Source organism: Bombina bombina, chromosome 5 (assembly GCF_027579735.1).
Source record: "Bombina bombina isolate aBomBom1 chromosome 5, aBomBom1.pri, whole genome shotgun sequence".
NCBI lineage: Eukaryota > Metazoa > Chordata > Amphibia > Anura > Bombinatoridae > Bombina > Bombina bombina.
This window is the reverse complement of record NC_069503.1, coordinates 477,637,657-477,662,886: the sequence shown is the minus strand read 5'-3', so window position 1 is coordinate 477,662,886 and position 25,230 is coordinate 477,637,657. Positions and strand designations below refer to the sequence as shown.

The 25,230-nt window shown below is 39.7% G+C and overlaps 1 protein-coding gene across 1 annotated transcript in view; it reads left to right on the top strand.

Moving 5' to 3' along the window:
* LOC128660489 (uncharacterized) overlaps positions 1-25,230 on the top strand; it is an 808,651-nt gene that overhangs the window by 279,891 nt on the left and 503,530 nt on the right. The window contains exon 7 of the mRNA XM_053714366.1: positions 18,817-18,864. Within this exon, the coding sequence (XP_053570341.1) occupies positions 18,817-18,864 (48 nt within the window). The remainder of the gene's footprint in view (positions 1-18,816; positions 18,865-25,230) is intronic.

The window sequence follows — 25,230 nt, the reverse complement described above, 5'->3', positions numbered from 1 at the left end:
CACTAGCTCATGGACTCTTGCCAATTACATGAAAGAAAACATAATTTATGTAAGAATTTACCTGATAAATTAATTTCTTTCATATTGGCAAGAGTCCATGAGGCCCACTCTTTTTTATGGTGGTTATGATTTTTTGTATAAAGCACAATTATTTCCAAATTCCTTTGTTGATGCTTTTTACTCCTTTCTTTATCACCCCACTACTTGGCTATTCGTTAAATTGAATTGTGGGTGTGATGAGGGGTGTATTTATAGGCATTTTGAGGTTTGGGAAACTTTGCCCCTCCTGGTAGGATTGTATATCCCATACGTTACTAGCTCATGGACTCTTGCCAATATGAAAGAAATGAATTTATCAGGTAAATTCTTACATAAATTTTGTTTTTTATTATTATACTTAATTTATGAAGCACCAACATATTCTGCAGCGCTTTCCATGGGTACAGTTCATGTAAATAAAACAATGATATAAAACTGGTAAGAGACAAGACAAAATTTTACAAACACATACAGGAGGAATTGAGGGCCCTATTCCAATGGGAACTTACAATCTAGAAGGGTAGGAGGTTGAGAAACAGGAGGTGAGAACTGCAAGATTGAGAAAGATGTTAATGCAGATTTATATGAGGGAAATGTTATGTAATTAAAATTCATTTCTCCAACATAGGTGTGTCCGGTCCACGGCGTCATCCTTACTTGTGGGATATTCTCTTCCCCAACAGGAAATGGCAAAGAGCCCAGCAAAGCTGGTCACATGATCCCTCCTAGGCTCCGCCTACCCCAGTCATTCTCTTTGCCGTTGTACAGGCAACATCTCCACGGAGATGGCTTAGAGTTTTTTAGTGTTTAACTGTAGTTTTTATTATTCAATCAAGAGTTTGTTATTTTAAAATAGTGCTGGTATGTACTATTTACTCTGAAACAGAAAAGAGATGAAGATTTCTGTTTGTATGAGGAAAATGATTTTAGCAACCGTTACTAAAATCCATGGCTGTTCCACACAGGACTGTTGAGAGGAATTAACTTCAGTTGGGGGAACAGTGAGCAGTCTTTTGCTGCTTGAGGTATGACACATTCTAACAAGACGATGTAATGCTGGAAGCTGTCATTTTCCCTATGGGATCCGGTAAGCCATTTTTATTCAGACAGTAAATAAGGGCTTCACAAGGGCTTATTAAGACTGTAGACATTTTCTGGGCTAAATCGATTCATATATTACACATATTTAGCCTTGAGGAATCATTTAATCTGGGTATTTTTGTTAAATAATATCGGCAGGCACTGTTTTAGACACCTTATTCTCTAGGGGCTTTCCCTAATCATAGGCAGAGCCTCATTTTCGCGCCGGTATTGCGCACTTGTTTTTGAGAAGCATGACATGCATTCGCATGTGTGAGGAGCTCTGATACATAGAAAAGACTTTCTGAAGGCTTCATTTGGTATCGTATTCCCCTTTGGGCTTGGTTGGGTCTCAGCAAAGCAGATACCAGGGACTGTAAAGGGGTTAAAGTTAAAAACGGCTCCGGTTCCGTTATTTTAAGGGTTAAAGCTTCCAAATTTGGTGTGCAATACTTTTAAGGCTTTAAGACACTGTGGTGAAATTTTGGTGAATTTTGAACAATTCCTTCATACTTTTTCGCAATTGCAGTAATAAAGTGTGTTCAGTTTAAAATTTAAAGTGACCAAAATCATTCAATGGGCGGAGACTCACTCCTGCCACCTGTCTGCAATCCACATCCCAGGAGTGGAAAATTGGGAAGCGGATTTTCTGAGTCGTCAGACATTACATCCGGGGGAGTGGGAACTCCATCCGGAAATCTTTGCCCAAATTACTCATCTGTGGGGCATTCCAGACATGGATCTGATGGCCTCTCGTCAGAACTTCAAGGTTCCTTGCTACGGGTCCAGATCCAGGGATCCCAAGGCGACTCTAGTAGATGCACTAGTAGCACCTTGGACCTTCAAACTAGCTTATGTATTCCCGCCGTTTACTCTCATCCCCAGGCTGGTAGCCAGGATCAATCAGGAGAGGGCGTCGGTGATCTTGATAGCTCCTGCGTGGCCACGCAGGACTTGGTATGCAGATCTGGTGAATATGTCATCGGCTCCACCATGGAAGCTACCTTTGAGACGAGACCTTCTTGTTCAAGGTCCGTTCGAACATCCGAATCTGGTCTCACTCCAGCTGACTGCTTGGAGATTGAACGCTTGATCTTATCAAAACGAGGGTTCTCAGATTCTGTTATTGATACTCTTGTTCAGGCCAGAAAGCCTGTAACTAGAAAAATTTACCACAAAATATGGAAAAAATATATCTGTTGGTGTGAATCTAAAGGATTCCCTTGGGACAAGGTAAAGATTCCTAGGATTCTATCCTTTCTTCAAGAAGGATTGGAGAAAGGATTATCTGCAAGTTCCTTGAAGGGACAGATTTCTGCCTTGTCTGTGTTACTTCACAAAAAGCTGGCGGCTGTGCCAGATGTTCAAGCCTTTGTTCAGGCTCTGGTTAGAATCAAGCCTGTTTACAAACCTTTGACTCCTCCTTGGAGTCTCAACCTTCAGGGGGTTCCGTTTGAACCCTTACATTCCGTTGATATTAAGTTATTATCTTGGAAAGTTTTGTTTTTGGTTGCAATTTCTTCTGCTAGAAGAGTTTCAGAATTATCTGCTCTGCAGTGTTCTCCTCCTTATCTGGTGTTCCATGCAGATAAGGTGGTTTTACGTACTAAACCTGGTTTTCTTCCAAAAGTTGTTTCTAACAAAAACATTAACCAGGAGATAGTCGTGCCTTCTTTGTGTCCGAAACCAGTTTCGAAGAAGGAACGTTTGTTGCACAATTTGGATGTTGTTCGCGCTCTAAAATTCTATTTAGATGCTACAAAGGATTTTAGACAAACATCTTCCTTGTTTGTTGTTTATTCTGGTAAAAGGAGAGGTCAAAAAGCAACTTCTACCTCTCTCTCTTTTTGGATTAAAAGCATCATCAGATTGGCTTACGAGACTGCCGGACGGCAGCCTCCTGAAAGAATCACAGCTCATTCCACTAGGGCTGTGGCTTCCACATGGGCCTTCAAGAACGAGGCTTCTGTTGATCAGATATGTAGGGCAGCGACTTGGTCTTCACTGCACACTTTTACCAAATTTTACAAGTTTGATACTTTTGCTTCTTCTGAGGCTATTTTTGGGAGAAAGGTTTTGCAAGCCGTGGTGCCTTCCATTTAGGTGACCTGATTTGCTCCCTCCCTTCATCCGTGTCCTAAAGCTTTGGTATTGGTTCCCACAAGTAAGGATGACGCCGTGGACCGGACACACCTATGTTGGAGAAAACAGAATTTATGTTTACCTGATAAATTACTTTCTCCAACAGTGTGTCCGGTCCACGGCCCGCCCTGGTTTTTTAATCAGGTCTGATAATTTATTTTCTTTAACTACAGTCACCACGGTATCATATGGTTTCTCCTATGCAAATATTCCTCCTTAACGTCGGTCGAATGACTGGGGTAGGCGGAGCCTAGGAGGGATCATGTGACCAGCTTTGCTGGGCTCTTTGCCATTTCCTGTTGGGGAAGAGAATATCCCACAAGTAAGGATGACGCCGTGGACCGGACACACCGTTGGAGAAAGTAATTTATCAGGTAAACATAAATTCTGTTTTATTACTGAATTGAGTGGTAGGCTTCTCCGAACAAAAAAGTTTTCAGGGTGCATTTAAAGGAAGAAAGGTTAGGGCAAAGCCTGACAGCACGAGGGAGAGTGTTCCAGAGGGTAGGTGCGTTGGGGAGCGGTGTTGGTGAGAGCTTTGTATGCAAGGGTGAGGATTTTGAATTTAATTCTGCTGTAAATGGGGCACCAATGAAGGGACTCGCAGAGAGGTGCAGCAGATACAGGCCGACGGGAAAGTTGGATTAGACTGGCAGAGGCATTTAGGATGGATTGAAGGGGATAGATGCGGGAAAGAGGAAGCCCAGTAAGTAGGTTATTGCAGTTTTCATGTCAGGAAATAACAAGGGAGTGGATTATTTGCTTTGTTGTGTTAGTGCTCAGAAAAGGGCGAATCTTGGAAATATTGTGTAGGTGGTTGCTGCAGGATGAAGAAAGTGATTGGATGTGGGGGATGAAGGATAAATTTGAGTCAAGTGTAACTCCGAGGCAGCGGACTTGGGAAGATGGTGATGCCATCGACAGGGATAGAAAAGTCAGAAGTCGGTGTAGAGCTTGAGGGGGGATTATTGCCTCACATTCAGAAATGCTGCACTGTGACAGCCGAAACGCTTATGTGGTATTTTTTTCCTCCTTTTTTGTGAGTCACTGGTCTGTTAGGAACGCAGCCTCAACCACCCCTGGCACCTGACGCCAACGCATCCGGTTATCGGACAGGAATACAGGGGGGTGGCTGGACTGTGTGTCCTGCTCTCCATACCCACAGAGTGGAATAGGTTTTAGCAAGAGGTCGAGGTAATTCTTCCTTCTTCTAGTAATATCCATTACAGACATTATTTTTCTTAATAAATTAGTTTTTTAATAAACTCATTACTCCTACCTCCAGCAGAGTAATTTCTGCATATACTATAAATATTCTTTCACAGAGTTTCCTCTGTATTACTACCCTCCATAATAGGAACGAGTGCTCATTAACCCTCCTTGCCCCCCCTTTCCCCTGCCCTTTATCTTTGCTGATACTTTAATTGAGGGGTAGCACCAAGGATTATTATATCCTTTATTTACTATTGATATTCCCATCACAGTGCCAATATATTTTCTTACTGGGGATTAGAAGGAGCTCGGTTTTGGACATGTTAATCTTTAGGTGGTGAGAGGCCATCCAGGAAGAAATACCAGATAAGCAGTCACTAACATGAATAAATACTAGTTATACACCAGATATCACTCTTTTGTTTAGCACATTTTGGGGCATTTATTGATGTCTCTTTCAAAGCTTTCTATGTGAAATCTCATTAAATTTATTAAAGGGTGTCTACTCCAGAATTGTTATTGTTTAAAAAGATAGATAATCCCTTTATTACCCATTCCCTAGTTATGCATAACCAACATGGTTATATTAATATACTTTTAACCTCTGTGATTACTCTGTAGCTAAGCTTCTGCAGACTGCCTCCTTATTTCAGTTCTTTTGACAGACTTGCATTTTAGCCAAGCTGTGCCCTCTAATAAGACACTCCACGGGCGTGAGCACAATGTTATCTATATGGCACACATGAACTAACACCCTCTAGCTGTGAAAACTGTCAAATGCATTAAGATGAGGCAGCCTTTAAGGGCTAAGAAATTAGCATATGACCTTTTTTAGGGAATACATAAAGTCTACTATTACAGATCTGATGGCTGCTTTCCTCCCCTCCAAGGAAAAGGTCAGAGTCTGATTTGCCTTCTAATAGTGCTTGTGTTTCTGATTCTCACTGTGAATCCGTTATGTCTGAGGGGGAAGTGTTATCTGATGATCAGGTTGTTGGTCAGGCTGTTTATACTGAAAAGATATAAAGACAGCGCATCTCAGACTCAAGCGTTTTTAATAGGAATAGCGGTATCACTTCTCACATAACACAAAGAATAAAACTCACATAAGTGCTACAATAAAAACACAATTCACAAGTTCTGTGTTTTAAGGAAATACCCAGTATCCCAGCAAGTCTTTGAATCACTGTACAGCCAGTCCCAGTAAAGAGATCTGAGAGTTCTCTGGCATTCTGTGGTGTATGTGAAATCTTGTCACGAGGGTATACCTGACGAATTGGACCAAGGATTGGCTTAAGCCTTTAAGTATTTTCATTCCACCCCTCAGATTTAGGAAAATGTATTCTGTTCAATCTGCCAAGTATATGAGCATTTTGATTAATTCCCTAATGTGGATAATGCTATTTATGCCTTTAGCTTAAAAAAATGACTCTTCCTATGGAAAATAGTTGTATTTCTTTTAATGACACATTAGATAGGAAGCTTGATTCTTCTTTAAGAAAATCTTATCTCCATTCTGGTTATATTTTTGAACTTGCTATTGCTGATGTTTTATCTGCTATTTCTGAATGGTTGGAGAATCTCTCTGTTCAGGTTCTTGATGAATCTGATAGAGATAATTTTCTGGAGCCTACTGATTCTTGATATCAGTATGGGGCTCTCGCCTTGCTCAGGGAGTTTGGGCATCTTGTGTGGTAGAGTTGCCCATACATATTTTGGAACTCCAAGCAATTCACAGGATTCTTCTCTTTTGGCCCCAATTAAGGAAATAATTCTTCCTTCAGTTTCAGTCAGATAAAGATACAGCTGTGGCATATATCAATCACTAGGGGGGAACCACTAGTTCCTTGGCAATGAAGAACGTTTAGATAATGCTGGGTTGGGCAGAATATATCTGCAGTTCATGTTCCAGGAGTGGAAAATTGGGAAGCAGATTTTCACAGTCCTCAGACTATCCATCCAGAGGAATGGCCTCTTCATCCAGAGGTTTTCAGTCAGTCAGATTGTGTATGTTTGAGGCTCTCTGTTCTTTTCCATAGCAAAATTGCTAATTTACCTGAGGCACAAGCTCCTACTGAGCATGTGCAAGAGTTAGCTGTGTACATGTCTGAATCTATGATTGGCTGATGACTTTCCCATGATACGGGGGGGGGGGGGGCTGCACATAGAAGTACAAACAAAAACAGCTTATTTTAAAATTCAGATTAAGTGCTTGTTGATGAGCTTTTATTTATAACTGCTACTTTAGCAATCTAAAGCACAATTAATTGCATAGTTTATCATAAATTGATTTAATGGTAATCTGTTAAAAAAAGATATTGCAAATATTTATTAGCCAACTTTAGCTTAATATAGACTTAAATGCTGATGATTTCATATATAGATTGTTCTGTGAGAAATGGCCAGCATGCAAAAACACGGTTTATCATTGTATTTAAATAATGCAGTTTCCATAGAACATTGTTCTAGACACAGCAGCCATGGGCATTACACTTTTACAAATTGTTCATTGCTTAATAATTGTACGTACATTTTTAGACTGTCAACTGATGGAGGTCTTGTCTTTAGACCCAACCTTATGTTATGTATTAGTTTTCTAAAATAAATATTTTACTAATAATTGTCACATCAGAGTTCAATAATAATTAATAAATTAGCCTTTGTAGAATCTTGGTGAGAGTCAAGTCTTTGTGTGTGGGAATTCCCCTCCTGATCACTAGTAGGAGACAAAAGACACCCCAACGTACCAGAGCTTTAAATCTCTCCCACTTCTCCTGAATCCTCAGTCATACATATAGCCATGTAGAGGAAGGAAACAGAAAAAAGCAGGAAAAATAAAGTGGCACAAAAACAAGTGCTTATGCAACATGAACAAAAAAAAGTGTGGGGGTTGTTGAATCTCACCATTATGAAAGAAATTAATTTATTATGTAAACATTAACTTATTTTTTTGTGTGTTTTTTTTTTGTAGGTAGTATGATTGCTATTTCTTTCCTAAGATATGGTAAGTCCACGGCATCATCAATTACTTTTGGGAATATCACACCTGGCCAGCAGGAAGAGACAAAGAGCACCACAGTTAAACTGCTAAGTATCACTTCCCTTCCCACAAACCCCAGTCATTCTTTTTGCCTTCGGTGCAAGGAGGAGGTGAAGTTTTGGTGTCTGAAGAAGATTGGTTTTATTTCACTTCAATCAAGATTTTTTTTTAAAATAATTTTTATTGAGGTTATAAATACAGAAAAACAGATGAATGATATTACAGTTACATTATAGCAATACTGAACATATTGTAGGACAACCTCATATTTCTCCAACATAGGTGTGTCCGGTCCACGGCGTCATCCTTACTTGTGGGATATTCTCTTCCCCAACAGGAAATGGCAAAGAGCCCAGCAAAGCTGGTCACATGATCCCTCCTAGGCTCCGCCTTCCCCAGTCATTCTCTTTGCCGTTGTACAGGCAACATCTCCACGGAGATGGCTTAGAGTTTTTTGGTGTTTAACTGTAGTTTTTATTATTCAATCAAGAGTTTGTTATTTTAAAATAGTGCTGGTATGTACTATTTACTCTGAAACAGAAAGGTGATGAAGATTTCTGTTTGTAAGAGGAAAATGATTTTAGCAACCGTTACTAAAATCGATGGCTGTTTCCACACAGGACTGTTGAGAGGAATTAACTTCAGTTGGGGGAAACAGTGAGCAGACTTTTGCTGCTTGAGGTATGACACATTTCTAACAAGACAATGTAATGCTGGAAGCTGTTATTTTCCCTATGGGATCCGGTAAGCCATTTTTATTACATAAGAAAAAAAGGGCTTCACAAGGGCTTTTAAGACTGTAGACATTTTCTGGGCTAAAACGATTGATATATAAACATATTTTATACTTCATAGCTTTGAGGACTTATTTTATTCTTGGGAATTATGTAAAATAACCGGCAGGCACTGTATTGGACACCTTATCCTCTAGGGGCTTTCCCTAATCATAGGCAGAGCCTAATTTTCGCGCCTCTATTGCGCACTTGTTTTTAGGAAGCATGACATGCAGATGCATGTGTGAGGAGCTCTGATACACAGAAAAGACTTTCTGAAGGCGTCATTTGGTATCGTATTCCCCTTTGGGCTTGGTTGGGTCTCAGCAAAGCAGATACCAGGGACTGTAAAGGGGTTAAATATAAAAACGGCTCCGGTTCCGTTATTTTAAGAGTTAAAGCTTTCAAATTTGGTGTGCAATACTTTTAAGGCTTTAAAACACGGTGGTGAAATTTTGGTGAATTTTGAACAATTCCTTCATACTTTTTCACATTTGCAGTAATAAAGTGTGTTCAGTTTAAAATTTAAAGTGACAGTAACGGTTTTATTTTAAAACGTTTTTTTGTACTTTGTTATCAAGTTTATGCCTGTTTAACATGTCTGAACTACCAGATAGACTGTGTTCTGTATGTGGGGAAGCCAAGGTTCCTTCTCATTTAAATAGATGTGATTTATGTGACACAAAATTTAGAGAAAATGATGCCCAAGATGATTCCTCAAGTGAGGGGAGTAAGCATGGTACTGCATCATCCCCTCCTTCGTCTACACCAGTCTTGCCCACACAGGAGGCCCCTAGTACATCTAGTGCGCCAATACTCCTTACTATGCAACAATTAACGGCTGTAATGGATAATTCTATCAAAAACATTTTAACCAAAATGCCCACTTATCAGCGAAAGCGCGACTGCTCTGTTTTAGAAAATACTGAAGAGCATGAGGACGCTGATGATATTGGTTCTGAAGTGCCCCTACACCAGTCTGAGGGGGCCAGGGAGGTTTTGTCTGAGGGAGAAATTTCAGATTCAGGGAAAATTTCTCAACAAGCTGAACCTGATGTGATTACATTTAAATTTAAATTGGAACATCTCCGCGCCCTGCTTAAGGAGGTGTTATCCACTCTGGATGATTGTGAGAATTTGGTCATTCCAGAGAAATTATGTAAAATGGACAAGTTCCTAGAGGTCCCGGGGCCCCCCGAAGCTTTTCCTATACCCAAGCGGGTGGCGGACATTGTAAATAAAGAATGGGAAAGGCCCGGCATACCTTTCGTCCCTCCCCCTATATTTAAGAAATTGTTTCCTATGGTCGACCCCAAAAAGGACTTATGGCAGACAGTCCCCAAGGTCGAGGGGGCGGTTTCTACTCTAAACAAACGCACCACTATACCCATAGAAGATAGTTGTGCTTTCAAAGATCCTATGGATAAAAAATTAGAGGGTTTGCTTAAAAAGATGTTTGTTCAGCAAGGTTACCTTCTACAACCAATTTCATGCATTGTTCCTGTCACTACAGCAGCGTGTTTCTGGTTCGATGAACTAGAAAAGGCGCTCAATAAAGATTCTTCTTATGAGGAGATTTTGGACAGAATTCATGCTCTCAAATTGGCTAACTCTTTCACCCTAGACGCCACTTTGCAATTGGCTAGATTAGCGGCGAAAAATTCTGGGTTTGCTATTGTGGCGCTCAGAGCGCTTTGGCTAAAATCTTGGTCAGCGGATGCGTCTTCCAAGAACAAATTGCTTAACATTCCTTTCAAGGGGAAAACGCTGTTTGGCCCTGACTTGAAAGAGATTATTTCTGATATCACTGGGGGCAAGGGCCACGCCCTTCCTCAGGATAGGTCTTTCAAGGCCAAAAATAAACCTAATTTTCGTCCCTTTCGCAGAAACGGACCAGCCCCAAGTGCTACGTCCTCTAAGCAAGAGGGTAATACTTCTCAAGCCAAACCAGCCTGGAGGCCAATGCAAGGCTGGAACAAAGGTAAGCAGGCCAAGAAACCTGCCACTGCTACCAAGACAGCATGAGATGTTGGCCCCCGATCCGGGACCGGATCTGGTGGGGGGCAGACTCTCTCTCTTCGCTCAGGCTTGGGCAAGAGATGTTCTGGATCCTTGGGCGCTAGAAATAGTCTCCCAAGGTTATCTTCTGGAATTCAAGGGGCTTCCCCCAAGGGGGAGGTTCCACAGGTCTCAATTGTCTTCAGACCACATAAAAAAACAGGCATTCTTACATTGTGTAGAAGACCTGTTAAAAATGGGAGTGATTCATCCTGTTCCATTAGGAGAACAAGGGATGGGGTTCTACTCCAATCTGTTCGTAGTTCCCAAAAAAGAGGGAACATTCAGACCAATCTTAGATCTCAAGATCCTAAACAAGTTTCTCAAGGTTCCATCGTTCAAAATGGAAACCATTCGAACAATTCTTCCTTCCATCCAGGAAGGTCAATTCATGACCACGGTGGATTTAAAGGATGCGTATCTACATATTCCTATCCACAAGGAACATCATCGGTTCCAAAGGTTCGCATTCCTGGACAAGCATTACCAGTTTGTGGCACTTCCGTTCGGATTAGCCACTGCTCCAAGAATTTTCTCAAAGGTACTAGGGTCCCTTCTAGCGGTGCTAAGACCAAGGGGCATTGCAGTAGTACCTTACTTGGACGACATTCTGATTCAAGCGTCGTCCCTTCCACAAGCAAAGGCTCACACGGACATTGTCCTGGCCTTTCTCAGATCTCACGGGTGGAAAGTGAACGTAGAAAAAAGTTCTCTATCTCCGTCAACAAGGGTTCCCTTCTTGGGAACAATAATAGACTCCTTAGAAATGAGGATTTTTCTGACAGAGGCCAGAAAATCAAAACTTCTAAACTCTTGTCAAGTACTTCATTCTGTTCCTCTTCCTTCCATAGCGCAGTGCATGGAAGTAATAGGTTTGATGGTAGCGGCAATGGACATAGTTCCTTTTGCACGAATTCATCTAAGACCATTACAACTGTGCATGCTCAGTCAGTGGAATGGGGATTATACAGACTTGTCTCTGACGATACAAGTAGATCAGAGGACCAGAGATTCACTCCGTTGGTGGCTGTCCCTGGACAACCTGTCACAGGGGATGAGCTTCCGCAGACCAGAGTGGGTCATTGTCACGACCGACGCCTGTCTGGTGGGCTGGGGCGCGGTCTGGGGACCCCTGAAAGCTCAGGGTCTTTGGTCTCGGGAAGAATCTCTTCTCCCGATAAATATTCTGGAACTGAGAGCGATATTCAATGCTCTCAAGGCTTGGCCTCAGCTAGCAAAGGCCAGATTCATACGGTTTCAATCAGACAACATGACGACTGTTGCGTACATCAACCATCAGGGGGGAACAAGGAGTTCCCTGGCGATGGAAGAAGTGACCAAAATCATTCAATGGGCGGAGACTCACTCCTGCCACTTGTCTGCAATCCACATCCCAGGAGTGGAAAATTGGGAAGCGGATTTTCTGAGTCGTCAGACATTTCATCCGGGGGAGTGGGAACTCCATCCGGAAATCTTTGCCCAAATTACTCAGTTGTGGGGCATTCCAGACATGGATCTGATGGCCTCTCGTCAGAACTTCAAGGTTCCTTGCTACGGGTCCAGATCCAGGGATCCCACGGCGACTCTAGTAGATGCACTAGTAGCACCTTGGACCTTCAAACTAGCTTATGTATTCCCGCCATTTCCTCTCATCCCCAGGCTGGTAGCCAGGATCAATCAGGAGAGGGCATCGGTGATCTTGATAGCTCCTGCGTGGCCACGCAGGACTTGGTATGCAGACCTGGTGAATATGTCATCGGCTCCACCATGGAAGCTACCTTTGAGACGGGACCTTCTTGTTCAAGGTCCGTTCGAACATCCGAATCTGGTCTCACTCCAACTGACTGCCTGGAGATTGAACGCTTGATCTTATCAAAGCGAGGGTTCTCAGATTCTGTCATTGATACTCTTGTTCAGGCCAGAAAGCCTGTAACTAGAAAAATCTACCACAAAATATGGAAAAAATATATCTGTTGGTGTGAATCTAAAGGATTCCCTTGGGACAAGATAAAAATTCCTAAGATTCTATCCTTTCTTCAAGAAGGTTTGGTTTGGTTTCTTCTTTGAAGGGACAGATTTCTGCCTTATCTGTGTTACTTCACAAAAAGCTGGCAGCTGTGCCAGATATTCAAGCCTTTGTTCAGGCTCTGGTTAGAATCAAGCCTGTTTACAAACCTTTGACTCCTCCTTGGAGTCTCAATTTAGTTCTTTCAGTTCTTCAGGGGGTTCCGTTTGAACCCTTACATTCCGTAGATATTAAGTTATTATCTTGGAAAGTTTTGTTTTTGGTTGCAATTTCTTCTGCTAGAAGAGTTTCAAAATTATCTGCTCTGCAGTGTTCTCCTCCTTATCTGGTGTTCCATGCAGATAAGGTGGTTTTGCGTACTAAACCTGGTTTTCTTCCGAAAGTTGTTTCTAACAAAAACATTAACCAGGAGATAGTCGTGCCTTCTTTGTGTCCGAATCCAGTTTCAAAGAAGGAACGTTTGTTGCACAATTTGGATGTAGTTCGTGCTTTAAAATTCTATTTAGATGCTACAAAGGATTTTAGACAAACATCTTCCTTGTTTGTTGTTTATTCTGGTAAAAGGAGAGGTCAAAAAGCAACTTCTACCTCTCTCTCCTTTTGGCTTAAAAGCATCATCAGATTGGCTTACGAGACTGCCGGACGGCAGCCTCCTGAAAGAATCACAGCTCATTCCACTAGGGCTGTGGCTTCCACATGGGCCTTCAAGAACGAGGCTTCTGTTGATCAGATATGTAAGGCAGCGACTTGGTCTTCACTGCACACTTTTACTAAATTTTACAAATTTGATACTTTTGCTTCTTCTGAGGCTATTTTTGGGAGAAAGGTTTTGCAAGCCGTGGTGCCTTCCATCTAGGTGACCTGATTTGCTCCCTCCCTTCATCCGTGTCCTAAAGCTTTGGTATTGGTTCCCACAAGTAAGGATGACGCCGTGGACCGGACACACCTATGTTGGAGAAAACAGAATTTATGTTTACCTGATAAATTACTTTCTCCAACGGTGTGTCCGGTCCACGGCCCGCCCTGGTTTTTTAATCAGGTCTGATAATTTATTTTCTTTAACTACAGTCACCACGGTATCATATGATTTCTCCTATGCAAATATTCCTCCTTTACGTCGGTCGAATGACTGGGGAAGGCGGAGCCTAGGAGGGATCATGTGACCAGCTTTGCTGGGCTCTTTGCCATTTCCTGTTGGGGAAGAGAATATCCCACAAGTAAGGATGACGCCGTGGACCGGACACACCGTTGGAGAAAGTAATTTATCAGGTAAACATAAATTCTGTTTTTCTACTTTTTTAACCAAGAAGCAATAGAAATCATATGAATATAGACCTTTATTAAACAGGCAAATCTTCATATTCTTCATATGAACCCAGAGTAATACAATATACAAACGACATACTGTGGCTCATAGGGAAAAAGAGCCAAAACGTATAAATAAAAGCACGTCTGAGCCACCTAATTCTGGGTTACTAGTGGGGGGGATATTTTTCAAAATGTGGTACGTGTTGAGGGAAACTGCGCTATAGGACCCTTACCACAATCCCCTAGTGCCAGAGTCCTATATGGGGGAAAAGGGGGAATGGAGAAAGAAGGAAAAGGAGGGTGGGGCAGAGATTAGTCTTATAGCATACCAAAGATGCGCCTGAATTCTCTGGCAACCTTAAGAACTAATTTTGGCCCATTATAGCAAGGGATCATCAATTATGTAAACTTTCAGTAAAATTTCAGCCCTCAACCAGACAACTGCTACTAGTGTTACATAAAACTGACAGCTTACTCTGATGCTATCATAAATTGAAGAGTCAAACTATACAGTAAATAGAGGATACACAATATGGAATATAAATTAGGGGATGAAAACATTTTCCAAATCCGTTGTAAAGGTGCACCTGATTCCGAAACAGCAAAATATAACATGGACTGCGTTAGTACTGCTTAAGCAGAAATATACCGGTATAAAAAATGAGAAATCTTATTGGTTGGGTGTGGGCCCTACACCCAACAACAGATAAACCATAGAGAAATAAGTGTCCATGACCAAAGGGAGGATAATAAAATAAGCACTGTGGGTTGTAATTCCCAGTTAAGAGTGTAAATAAGTGGCGTACACCTAGTATTGAATTGCTTGGGATACGCAATCAAACTTCTTTCTTCTATATTTTAACCAGTGGAAAAAATGGACGTAATAAAGTAATGCTACTGTCCGCAAATAAGTACCCCGTAGGATAATATAACTAGGGGTATGGAGAAAAATAAAGTGGGACAGACATGGAAAAAAGTGTAAAAGACAGATAAGTGACCAATCTTTAGAGCTAACCTTTAGAATGATTAACATAAACCAACAAAACTGTTGTAAAACACTGTTCAGCTATTATGAGCATTGTGTATTAATCCAGTACCTGAACTGTCTTAGACATAATACATAATAAACAAATATAATTGGTATCAATATAGGTGGCATTTTAAGATTAATAGACATTAGCAATGACTCATATATTTAACAACTTGTGGGCCTACCATGAGATTAAATCATCCCATACCAGTCACTTCAAGTCTGTATAATGAGACTGACATTTCACATGTTAAAATAAGTGTGGCATCGACTGCTTCATAAAGTGTGGGGGGACATATTGAGGGCTAGGGGGGAAATATATTTATTTGAGAGAACTCTTGAGCCATATACCAGAAGAGACATTTATTTTAACAAAAGGCTAGTTTAAAATATATAGAGCATGGTATCGTAAGAGCAGAAAACTGGAGAGGATGCTAACTTAGGGTTACTCTTACGTGGCAGCAAGCTACTTGAGTGCGTATATATATATATATATATATATATATATATATATTTATATATATGAAATATAAGATATACCTAGAGCCAGTAGGGAGCTCCTAATATGGGCTCAAGGGGAAACAGGGTATTTAAAGAATCACCTATCTAAATATCTATAACAGGCCACCTCTAATTAAGATAGAAAATCATTACGTTAAACAACTGAAACCATAGAACTACATATAACACATAGAGGCCGAATTATCAAATGTCTGTCGGACCTGATCCGACAGTGCGGATCAGGTCCGACAGACATTGCAGAATGCGGAGAGCAATACGCTCTCCGTATTCAGCATTGCACCAGCAGCTCACAAGAGCTGCTGGTGCAACGCCGCCCCCTGCAGACTCGCGGCCAATGGGCCACCAGCAGGGAGGTGTCAATTGTAGCTATCCCTGTCTGCCTGCTCAGAGCAGGCAGACAGAGTTATGGAGCAGCGGTCTTTAGGTCGGAAGACTCGCCAGAAACACGGGACCACAAGCTCCATACGCAGCTTGATAAATGGGCCTCAAAACCTCAAGTTTGCCACTCAAGTGTCAGAGAAAACATAGTTTTAAGATATATTTAGCCAATGCCTTGCTTGAAGCCATCTTGAGATGGGAAATCAATATGTTGAATCTCTCTAGGCAAATCGCCGGCTGAATTGGTAGGTTGCACTGGTTCCGTAAGTGCCTTCGGTGTTATGGTAGCTGCCGTCAGTAGATCATCCTTATGAACGTATAAAAAGTAAAGTTCCTGCACCTGGGAATTAGCCTCACCGTCCACGGCTTTAGTAGTTCAAGAGAGAGAAAGGACTTTCAAGACATGGCAATCATTTATGACTGTCATGGCCGCTGCAACCCATTTTAGGTGTGGCATTGTGCTACCATATCTCAAGGAACATGTCGGTTCAATAGGCAAATGCAAGAAAGAATTCATATCAGGGCTGCTCTTTCCCACTTGACCTGCATGTTTGAGTGCAGTATGGCTTAGCCTCTCACTAAAGGGATAAATGGGAGCATCCACTCGTTGGGAGGAACCATCATGACAGCACAAATCCCTGGGAGCGGGCGTTTCCAAGTAGTTGTCCTGGTATACCGATGTATCAGAATTCTTCAGGGTAGTATCGATATGGCGATCGGCCGTTGGTGCATGTCTGTCGACTCCTGCTGCTGTGTTCCTACAGCACTCGCGTAATGTCAGCGCCAACTTGAAAAAGTGATCTTGCAAGAGGTGCGTCATAGCCAACTCCCAGCCTTCCAAGGCCTCCATTGTGGCTACACTGCTGATTCACCCTCAGAGCAAAGAAAATCCATTCAAGAGTTACCAGAGGCTCCAGTAGTTAAATGTATGATAAATATCTCCTTGTAGCATATATAGGATTTTTAAGGACCATTAAACATTAATCATATTAGAGCCAGGAGCTCTCCACACACACGTCCGATTCCTTTGGCGCTGAGCTCCGCCCCCAAGATTTTATTATTTTGAAAACTAGAGTTATTCTGATCTTTCATCTCAAGATTGGGTCTAGCCGTACTTTACGTTAGTCTCTTCAGTAGGGCAGGGGTGGCTTTAAAGCAGTTAGGAACTTGTGAGGTGGGCCTTGCTGCGTTTTCCTAACATATTTGCGGCCCTAGTATAGAAAGTCAGAGTAGGTTTACTCTGTCCATTCCTTTTTCTATAGGTCTCTGTGAGGAGTGGCTTCCTCTCACGCCGTGTAAGCTATCCTCCTGCCGGGTGGGGACTGGCACTTTAATAGATTATCTGCAGTAATTATTGGGAATCAGTATATCCCTAGTAAGGATATCTTTATAGGCAGGGTGCAGGCATTTGATGTATTTGAGAGAGAGACTGCTTGTTATCCCTTTCATGGAGGCTCATGAAGATGTTAACTTGTCTTTGTTTTTTGAGGCCGTATTGTTCAGTGTAATACCCTTGAGGTGTGTTAGTACTGTGTGGGGCTCTCTGTTTAGCCCTTATTTAATCTCCTTCCAGTCCCTTGTTGGTAGAAGCAGCTGCTTTGAGCCGCTCTAAGTTGATCGGAAGAGCAGTTTTATAAAGACTGCGCAACGTTTGCCCGATCATAGAATTTCTCCCTTCTACCGCCCTATGTGAACAGAGCGGTGTTGTTTATGTATTATATGGGGGACAATTGTGGAAGAAGCACGCTCTAATTGCTGCGCGCCTATTTTCTGAGAGGAGTTCATGGCTCCGCTTTCTCCTTTACGGAGCGTCACCTTTTTTTTCCATTCTGATTGACATGTGATACCGTCTCCGCCTCTGATATGAGAAGGAGCTGCAGTCTTGTTTAAATGATCTATAGCAGGGGCTTATGAAGCCAATATCTTAAAGTTGAGAGTACAGGAACGTCCCTATTAGGTCATTTTTATAAGTAAAAGAAATTGGGGAGATTTTTTGTGTTAAACAGGAGTATAATTGGGTACAGTGGACTGTTCCTATATAATTTTTATTTTTTCTTAAAGTGACAGCGCACATTTTGAAATATTTTTAAATTCTTTTGGAATTTCTGTGTTATCTTTTTTTTACACAAGAGTCTGGCGGATGAGCCAGACGTGTAATCTGTTTGTCAGACCCTGGTTAGTATCAGGCCTGTGTTTTAAGTCTGTTGCTCCTTTTGGAGTTTTTTCCTTGGTTTTAAGGTTTTGCAGCAGGCTCATTTTAAGCCACGGCATTCCATAGATTTTTATTTTGGAAGTCTTTTCTTTTTTGCTTTATCTTCTGCTCGGAGAGTTAGGTACTCTCCGTTTTGCAGTATGATTCGCTTTATCTTATTTCGGATAAGTCAGTTATTTCTCCTAAGTGAAATTATTGTTTGGGTATTGCTGTTCCCTCTCTGTGTCCTCATTCTTATCTCTTGAGGAACGTGTGTGCACATTTTCGATGTTGTGCGTACTTAATATTTTTTCTTCTGTTTTGTCTGTAACAGAAAGCTAATGCTACGTCTCTTTTCTCTGGTTGAAAAGTTAATCGTTTGCTTTTCAGACTGTGGGGCTACAGTCTCTTGAGGGAGTTATGACTCATTACACAAGGGCCCTCTCTTCTTTTTTTAGGACTTTCACAGCTGAAGGTTCTGTGGATCGGTTTTGCAAGGCTGCAGCTTGTCTTTATATGAGTTTTCTTTTGGAGGAAAAGTTCTTCAAGCATTGGTGCCTTCTGTTTAGGTTACCTGTCTTGTCCCTCCCTAATCATTTGTGTCCTCTAGCTTGGGTATTGGTTCCCAACAGTAATTGATGATGCCGTGGACTCACCATTTCTTAGGAAAGAAAACTAAATGTATGCTTACCTGATACATTTATTTATTTCCAGATAGGGTGAGTCCACGGCCCCGCCATTTATTTTATAGACAGTTTATTTAACTTAAACCTCAGGCACCTCTACACCTTGTTTGTTCTTTTTTTCTCCATTTGCCTTCGTTTGAATGACTGGGGTTTGTGGGAAGGGAAGTGATACTTAACAGTTTAACTGTGGTGCTCTTTGCCTCCTCCTGCTGGCCAGGAGTGATATTCCCAACAGTAATTGATGATGCAGTGGACTCACCTTATACGGAAATAAATACATTTTATCAGGTAAGCATAGATTTATTTTTTTACATATTTTTTCTCCCCCCAGAAAAACTGCAATCTTATATAGATACTTTTCAAAACGAGCCGTTCCTTGGTAAGTAACAATAATGCTTCCTTAAAGAGACATTCAACACTTTGAAATGGTAATATAAAATTATATATATATATATATATATATATATATATATATATATATATATATATATATGTATACACACACTTTGCAATATACTTTCATTGTTTATTTTGTTCCCTTTTCCTGTAATTCCATTCTGAAATTGTGAGCTTTTCAGTTCCTGTTAGAAATGGATGTGCAGAATACTGTTATAGTCCACCCAACCATTGGCTGCACACTCTAGTGACCTATTTATAACTGTCCCTAATTGCCAACTGCAGAGAAAGTAACCTAAGTTACAACATGGCAACTCTCATTGTTTTATTGACACTAAAACTTTACACTTATTTTGTCAATATTTATACAGCTAATGAAACTTTAAAAATACATCTACTTGTTATTCTCAGACTAATCTTTTCTTTGAATGCATTATTCTATTTAACATTTATTTAATGTTTAATGTCCCTTTTTAAATTACAATTTAAATATTGATTGCATAATTAATTACGTGTTACGTACATACTTTCCTATTTTTATTTCTTAGTTTGGTCAGCTGAGAGCCATAATGTATTTTTATAGAAACAAAGTAAAATAGGCTGAAATAATATACATATTGCGTTTAAATGAGTGTCTTAAACTTAAAAAAGAAAACAAACTTTTTTTAAATATAAAGATTATATATTAAATGTATTTATAAATATTTATTTTACCGTTATAAAATGTATTGTATTTTTTTTAAATAAAATAATTTTGTATAAATTACAAAAGTAATCCACACTGAATGTCAAGTATTAATATGTCCACATCAAAGAAACATTATTATAGAAGTAAACCATCGTATCCTGTAAATACAGGAAAAAAAGGGATATATAATTACAGGTGCAATATTTATAGATGCCTAGTAGAATCCAATGTCTAGAGGTGGGGTGTAACTGTACTCTTTTTATAGGTTCTGGTCTGTCACAGTTTAACTAGTTCCTTTAAAGTGTTAGTATTTCCCTCTTTCAAAAATGTGCAATGCATATTTTGTCTGCTGTGCTAACAGTAGCTACAAATTTTTGTCTGGATGTGAAATAGTGGATTTGGTTATGTAACAAATCCTGCTCATTTAAAAGTTGAATGTTCCTATTAAATATAGTGCTCAATAATCTAGAAGTTTGATCCCAAATAGGTGTCACATATCTACAATTCCCCACATGTTAACAAAAGTTCCTCTATCTCCACATCCTCTAAAGCAGTCTTCATTGTTCAGCCCCGTGGCAGAACATGCAGTGATCTGAGATGTCATTGCAGGAACTGTTAGTTCTTTAACTCTGCAGCGCTGCTCCACATTCATATGAACAATGCATCTCTTTTTATTAATACATTTCTATGTTAGACCAAACGAAAAGGAAACAAATTTATTCAAGAGGCACTTTACAATTTCTTTTTTTGTCTGCAGCTAATTTGCAATGCAATTTTAAACTTCTACACTATATTATAAAACTTAAAAAAATTGCTTTATTTTTCCAGTTGACTAACAGATTGCATTTAAACTAGTGCTTTAGTGTAACTGCCTAATTTAAAATTAAAAACTTTTAAAATCACCTGCAGAAAATTTCTCACTAAAAAAATCTTGTCTCAGAAAGTGAAAAAAACTTCTGCCTCTGGGTTGTTCAGTCCTTTAGTAGCATTCATTTTGGACGGATGTAGATAGATTTTATTCAAACATATAGATTTGTAAATTGTAGTTGGACTAGCAGATGAAAAATGTAAATTTAACTCCTAGATCTAAGTTGCAAATACTGGAACAAACGGTGTTTATCACTGTGCTCAAAATTCTGATATTGCTCATATGTCATAAAACAACTGTGAAACAATGCATCCACTATTCTGTATAAATCCCTGTTAGCCCATTTACTCACTACTGAGTCAGGTAGAGGTCACCCCTATATATAAAGGAGTTAGTTGTGAATGGTCGGAAAGTAATGGGAATTTGGATTTAACACGGTTCCATAATGATACTGTGTGTGCAACCAAGACAAATATTCTGCAATGTGTCGGGGTCTTTATAACTTCTTGGTGACCATAAAAAGTATACATTGGTTTAAATTGTATCAAATCTGATTCAAGATGGAGCCTATTTTATCACAAGTATTAAAACATAAAGGAATTTGTGCTAGACAGGCTGCATAATAGTAGGAAATGAGATGAGGAACTCCCACACCTACACCTGATCTGTGTCTTGTCATAACCTACCTGTGGATTCTGGGTCTTTTATTGTTCCAAATAAAAGATACTATTTCTTTCTGTAATTTTTTTCTAGCTCTTCCAGAGGAACCGCTACTGGAAGTGATCTGAAGAAATATAATAGTTTGGGTAGTATTGTCATCTTGGATGTCACTAAGCACCAGTAAAATTAAATTTTATGCTTGATCCATTTACTCATTAATTGCCTAAGCTAAGAAAACACATGTTTATAAATTAAGTAGTCTAAAGAATTATATTATTATTATTATGTGATAATTAAATCATCAAATATTTTAGTCCTTTTTTTTGGTCCAAGACAAGCTAAAATTGATTTCTAGCAGTTTTGTTTTGTTTTGTGTGGCATATAAATACTTTTGACTTCATACTTATCATCATTAATCTTATATCCAGAAAGTCTACCAAATTGTTGGAGTAGAATGAAGGAAGTGATAATAGGGGCTTTGTGACAGTAAGAATTATGTTGTCTGCAAAAAGGGTTATCTTAAAATCTACCTCTCCAATTTGATTTCTAAAATGTCATGGCAATTCATAATCCTAGCTGCAAGACGTTTAATACAGAGGGTGAAATGTAAGGGTGACAGTGGGCATCCCTGTCTCGTCCCATTTTTAATTATATTTTCTGATTGATATCCTGCTATATTTGTAAATGCTGTGTAGTTGGAATATATTGTCAAAATAGCCTTAAAGAAGTTGCTTTGAATACCCATGGATGTCAGGATATAAAAAATGTGTTTCCAATTTACCCTATCAAAAACCTTCTGTGCATTCAACCCAAGGATCAGAGAAGGCACATTCGAGACTGAAGAATAATTTGAGGTCTATAGTCCTTCTATTATCTGGGGCTTCCCTACACCTAATAAAATCTACTTGATCTGGATGTACAAGTCGTGGCATTAGTGGGTTTAGTCTATCAGCAAGATTTTTAGTGAAAAGTTTAATATCCTGATTGATGAGATAGGTTTGTAGTTATTACAATGTTGTTTGCTTTTTACTGGTTTAGGAATTGGTGATATCCTAGTGAGTAAGAGTTCTTCTGGTATCTTGTTTCCTTCCATACTTAATAATTAAATAAAAAATCTTACGGCTAGATTACGAGTTTTGCGTTATGAGCGGCTTGCTGCTAACTTGCAAGTTATTTCCACGCTCACCTCCCTATAGCACTGCTATTACATGTTTGCAAAAACCCGGCGTTATTTGGCAATATGGCAGCATTGAGCTCCATACCGCACACAAATACCAGCGCTGCTTTGAGCTGGTTTTACGTGCTCGTGCACGATTTCCCTATAGACATCAATGGGGAGAGCCGGCTAAAAAAAAAAAGCCTAACACCTGCAATAAAGGAGTGTAAAGCTCCATAACGCAGCCCCATTGATTCCTATGGGGAAAGAAAATGTATGTTTACACCTAACATGCTAACATAAACCCTGAGTCTAAACACCCCTAATCTGCCGCCCCCGACATCGCTGCCACCTACATTACACTTATTAACCCCTAATCTGCCGCCCCCATCGTCGCCGCCACCTACCTACACTTCTTAACCCCTAATCTGCCGCCCCTGACATCGCCGCCACCTACCTACACTTATTGACCCCTAATCTTCCGCCCCCAATGTCGTCGCCACTATACTAAAGTTATTTACCTCTAAACCTAACCCTAAGTCTAACCCTAACACCCACTAACTTTAACATAATTAAAATGAATCTAAATAAAAATTACAATTAATACCTAAATAATTCCTATTTAAAACTAAATACATATAAAATAAACCCTAAGCTAGCTACAATATAACTAATAGTTACATTGTATCTATCTTAGGTTTTATTTTTATTTCACAGCTAAATTTGTATTTATTTTAACTAGGTAAACTAGTTAGTAAATAGTTATTAACTATTTACTAACTACCTAGTTAAAATAAATACAAACTTACCTGTAAAATATAAACTTACCTGTCTTACACGAACACCTAACATTACACTACAATTAAATCAATTACATTAATTAAATGCAATTAACTAAATTACAAAAAACCCCACTAAATTACACAAAATAAAAAGTAAATGATCAAATATTTAAACTAATTACACCTAATCTAATAGCCCTATCAAAATAAGCTCTCCGCCCCAAATAAAAAAAAACCCTAGCCTAAACTAAACTGCCAATAGCCCTTAAAAGGGCCTTTTGCGGGGCATTGCCCCAAAGAAATCAGCTCTTTTACCTGTAATTTTTTTTTACAAACAACCCCCCAACAGTAAAACCCACCACCCACACAACCAAACCCCCCAAATAAAATCCTATCTAAAAAAAGCTAAGCTCCCCATTGCTCTGAAAAGGACATTTGAATGGGCATTGCCCTTAGAAGGGCATCTAGCTCTTTTTCAGCCCAAACCCTAAGCTAAAAATAAATCCCACCCCTTAAACCCTTAAAAAACCTAACACTAACACCCGAAGATCCACTTACAGTTTTTGAAGACCGGACATCCATCCTCAATAGCCAATAGAATGCAAGCTCAATCCTATTGGCTGAATGGATCAGCCAATAGGATTGAAGCTCAATCCTATTGGCTGATTGCATGAGACAATAGGATTTTTTCAACTTTAATTCCGATTGACTGATAGAATTCTATCAGCCAATCGGAATTCAAGGGACGCCATCTTGGATGACGTCCCTTAAAGGAACCTTCATTCTTCAGTAGCCGTCAACAGAAGAGGATGCTCCGCTCCGGATGTCTTGAAGATGGAGCCGCTCCGCATCGGAAGGATGAAGATAGAAGATGCCGTCTGGATGAAGACTTCTACCCGCCTGGAGGACTACTTCTTGCTGCTTGGATGAAGACTTCTCCCGGCTTCGTTGAGGACTTCTTGCCGCTTGGATGAAGACTTTTTCCGGCTTCGTTGAGGATGGATGTCCGGTCTTCAAAAACTAAGTGGATCTTCGGGGGTTAGGGTTAGTGGTTTTACTGTTGGGAGGTTGGTTGTATTTTTTTTTTACAGGTAAAAGAGCTGATTTCTTTGGGGCAATGCCCTGCAAAAGGCCCTTTTAACGGCTATTGGCAGTTTAGGCTAGGGGTTTTTGTATTTTGGGGGGGGCTTTTTTATTTTGATAGGGCTATTAGATTAGGTGTAATTAGTTTAAATATTTGATCATTTATTTTTAATTTTGTGTAATTTAGTGTTTATTTTTTTGTAATTTAATTAATTGTTTTTAATGTAATTGATTTAATTGTAGTGTAATGTTAGGTGTTAGTGTAAGACAGGTTAGGTTTTATTTTACAGGTACGTTTGTATTTATTTTAACTAGGTAGTTAGTAAATAGTTAATAACTATTTACTAACTAGTCTACCTAGTTAAAATAAATACAAACTTAGCTGTGAAATAAAAATAAAACCTTAAATAGATACAATGTAACTATTAGTTATATTGTAGCTAGCTTAGGGTTTATTTTATAGGTAAGTATTTAGTTTTAAATAGGATTTATTTAGGTATTAATTGTAATTTTTATTTAGATTAATTTTAATTATGTTAAAGTTAGTGGCTGTTAGGGTTAGGTTTAGGGGTTAATAACTTTAGTATAGTGGCGGCGATTTTGGGGGCAGCAGATTAGGAGTTAATAACAGTAATGTAGGTTGCGGCGATGTTAGGGACAGCATATTAGGGGTTAATAAGTGTATGTAGGTGGCGACGACATTGGGGCAGCAGATCAGGGGTTAATAACAGTAATGTAGATTGCGGCGATGTTAGGGACAGCAGATTAGAGGTTAATAATATTTAACTAGTGTTTGCGATGCGGGAGTATGGCAGTTTAGGGGTTAATATGTTTATTATAGTGGCAGCGATGTCCGGAATAGTAGATTAGGGGTTAATAATTTTATTTTAGTGTTTGCGATGCGGGAGGGCCTCGGTTTAGGGGTTAATAGGTAGTTTATGGGTGTTAGTGTACTTTTTAGCACATTAGTTATGAGTTTTATGTTACGGCTTTGTAACATAAAAGCCATAACTACTGACTTTCAGTTTACGGTAGGGATCTTGTAGTTATGGGCTGTACCACTCACTTTGTGGATGGAGAGGCAAACTCGTAATACCGGTGCTATGGAAGTC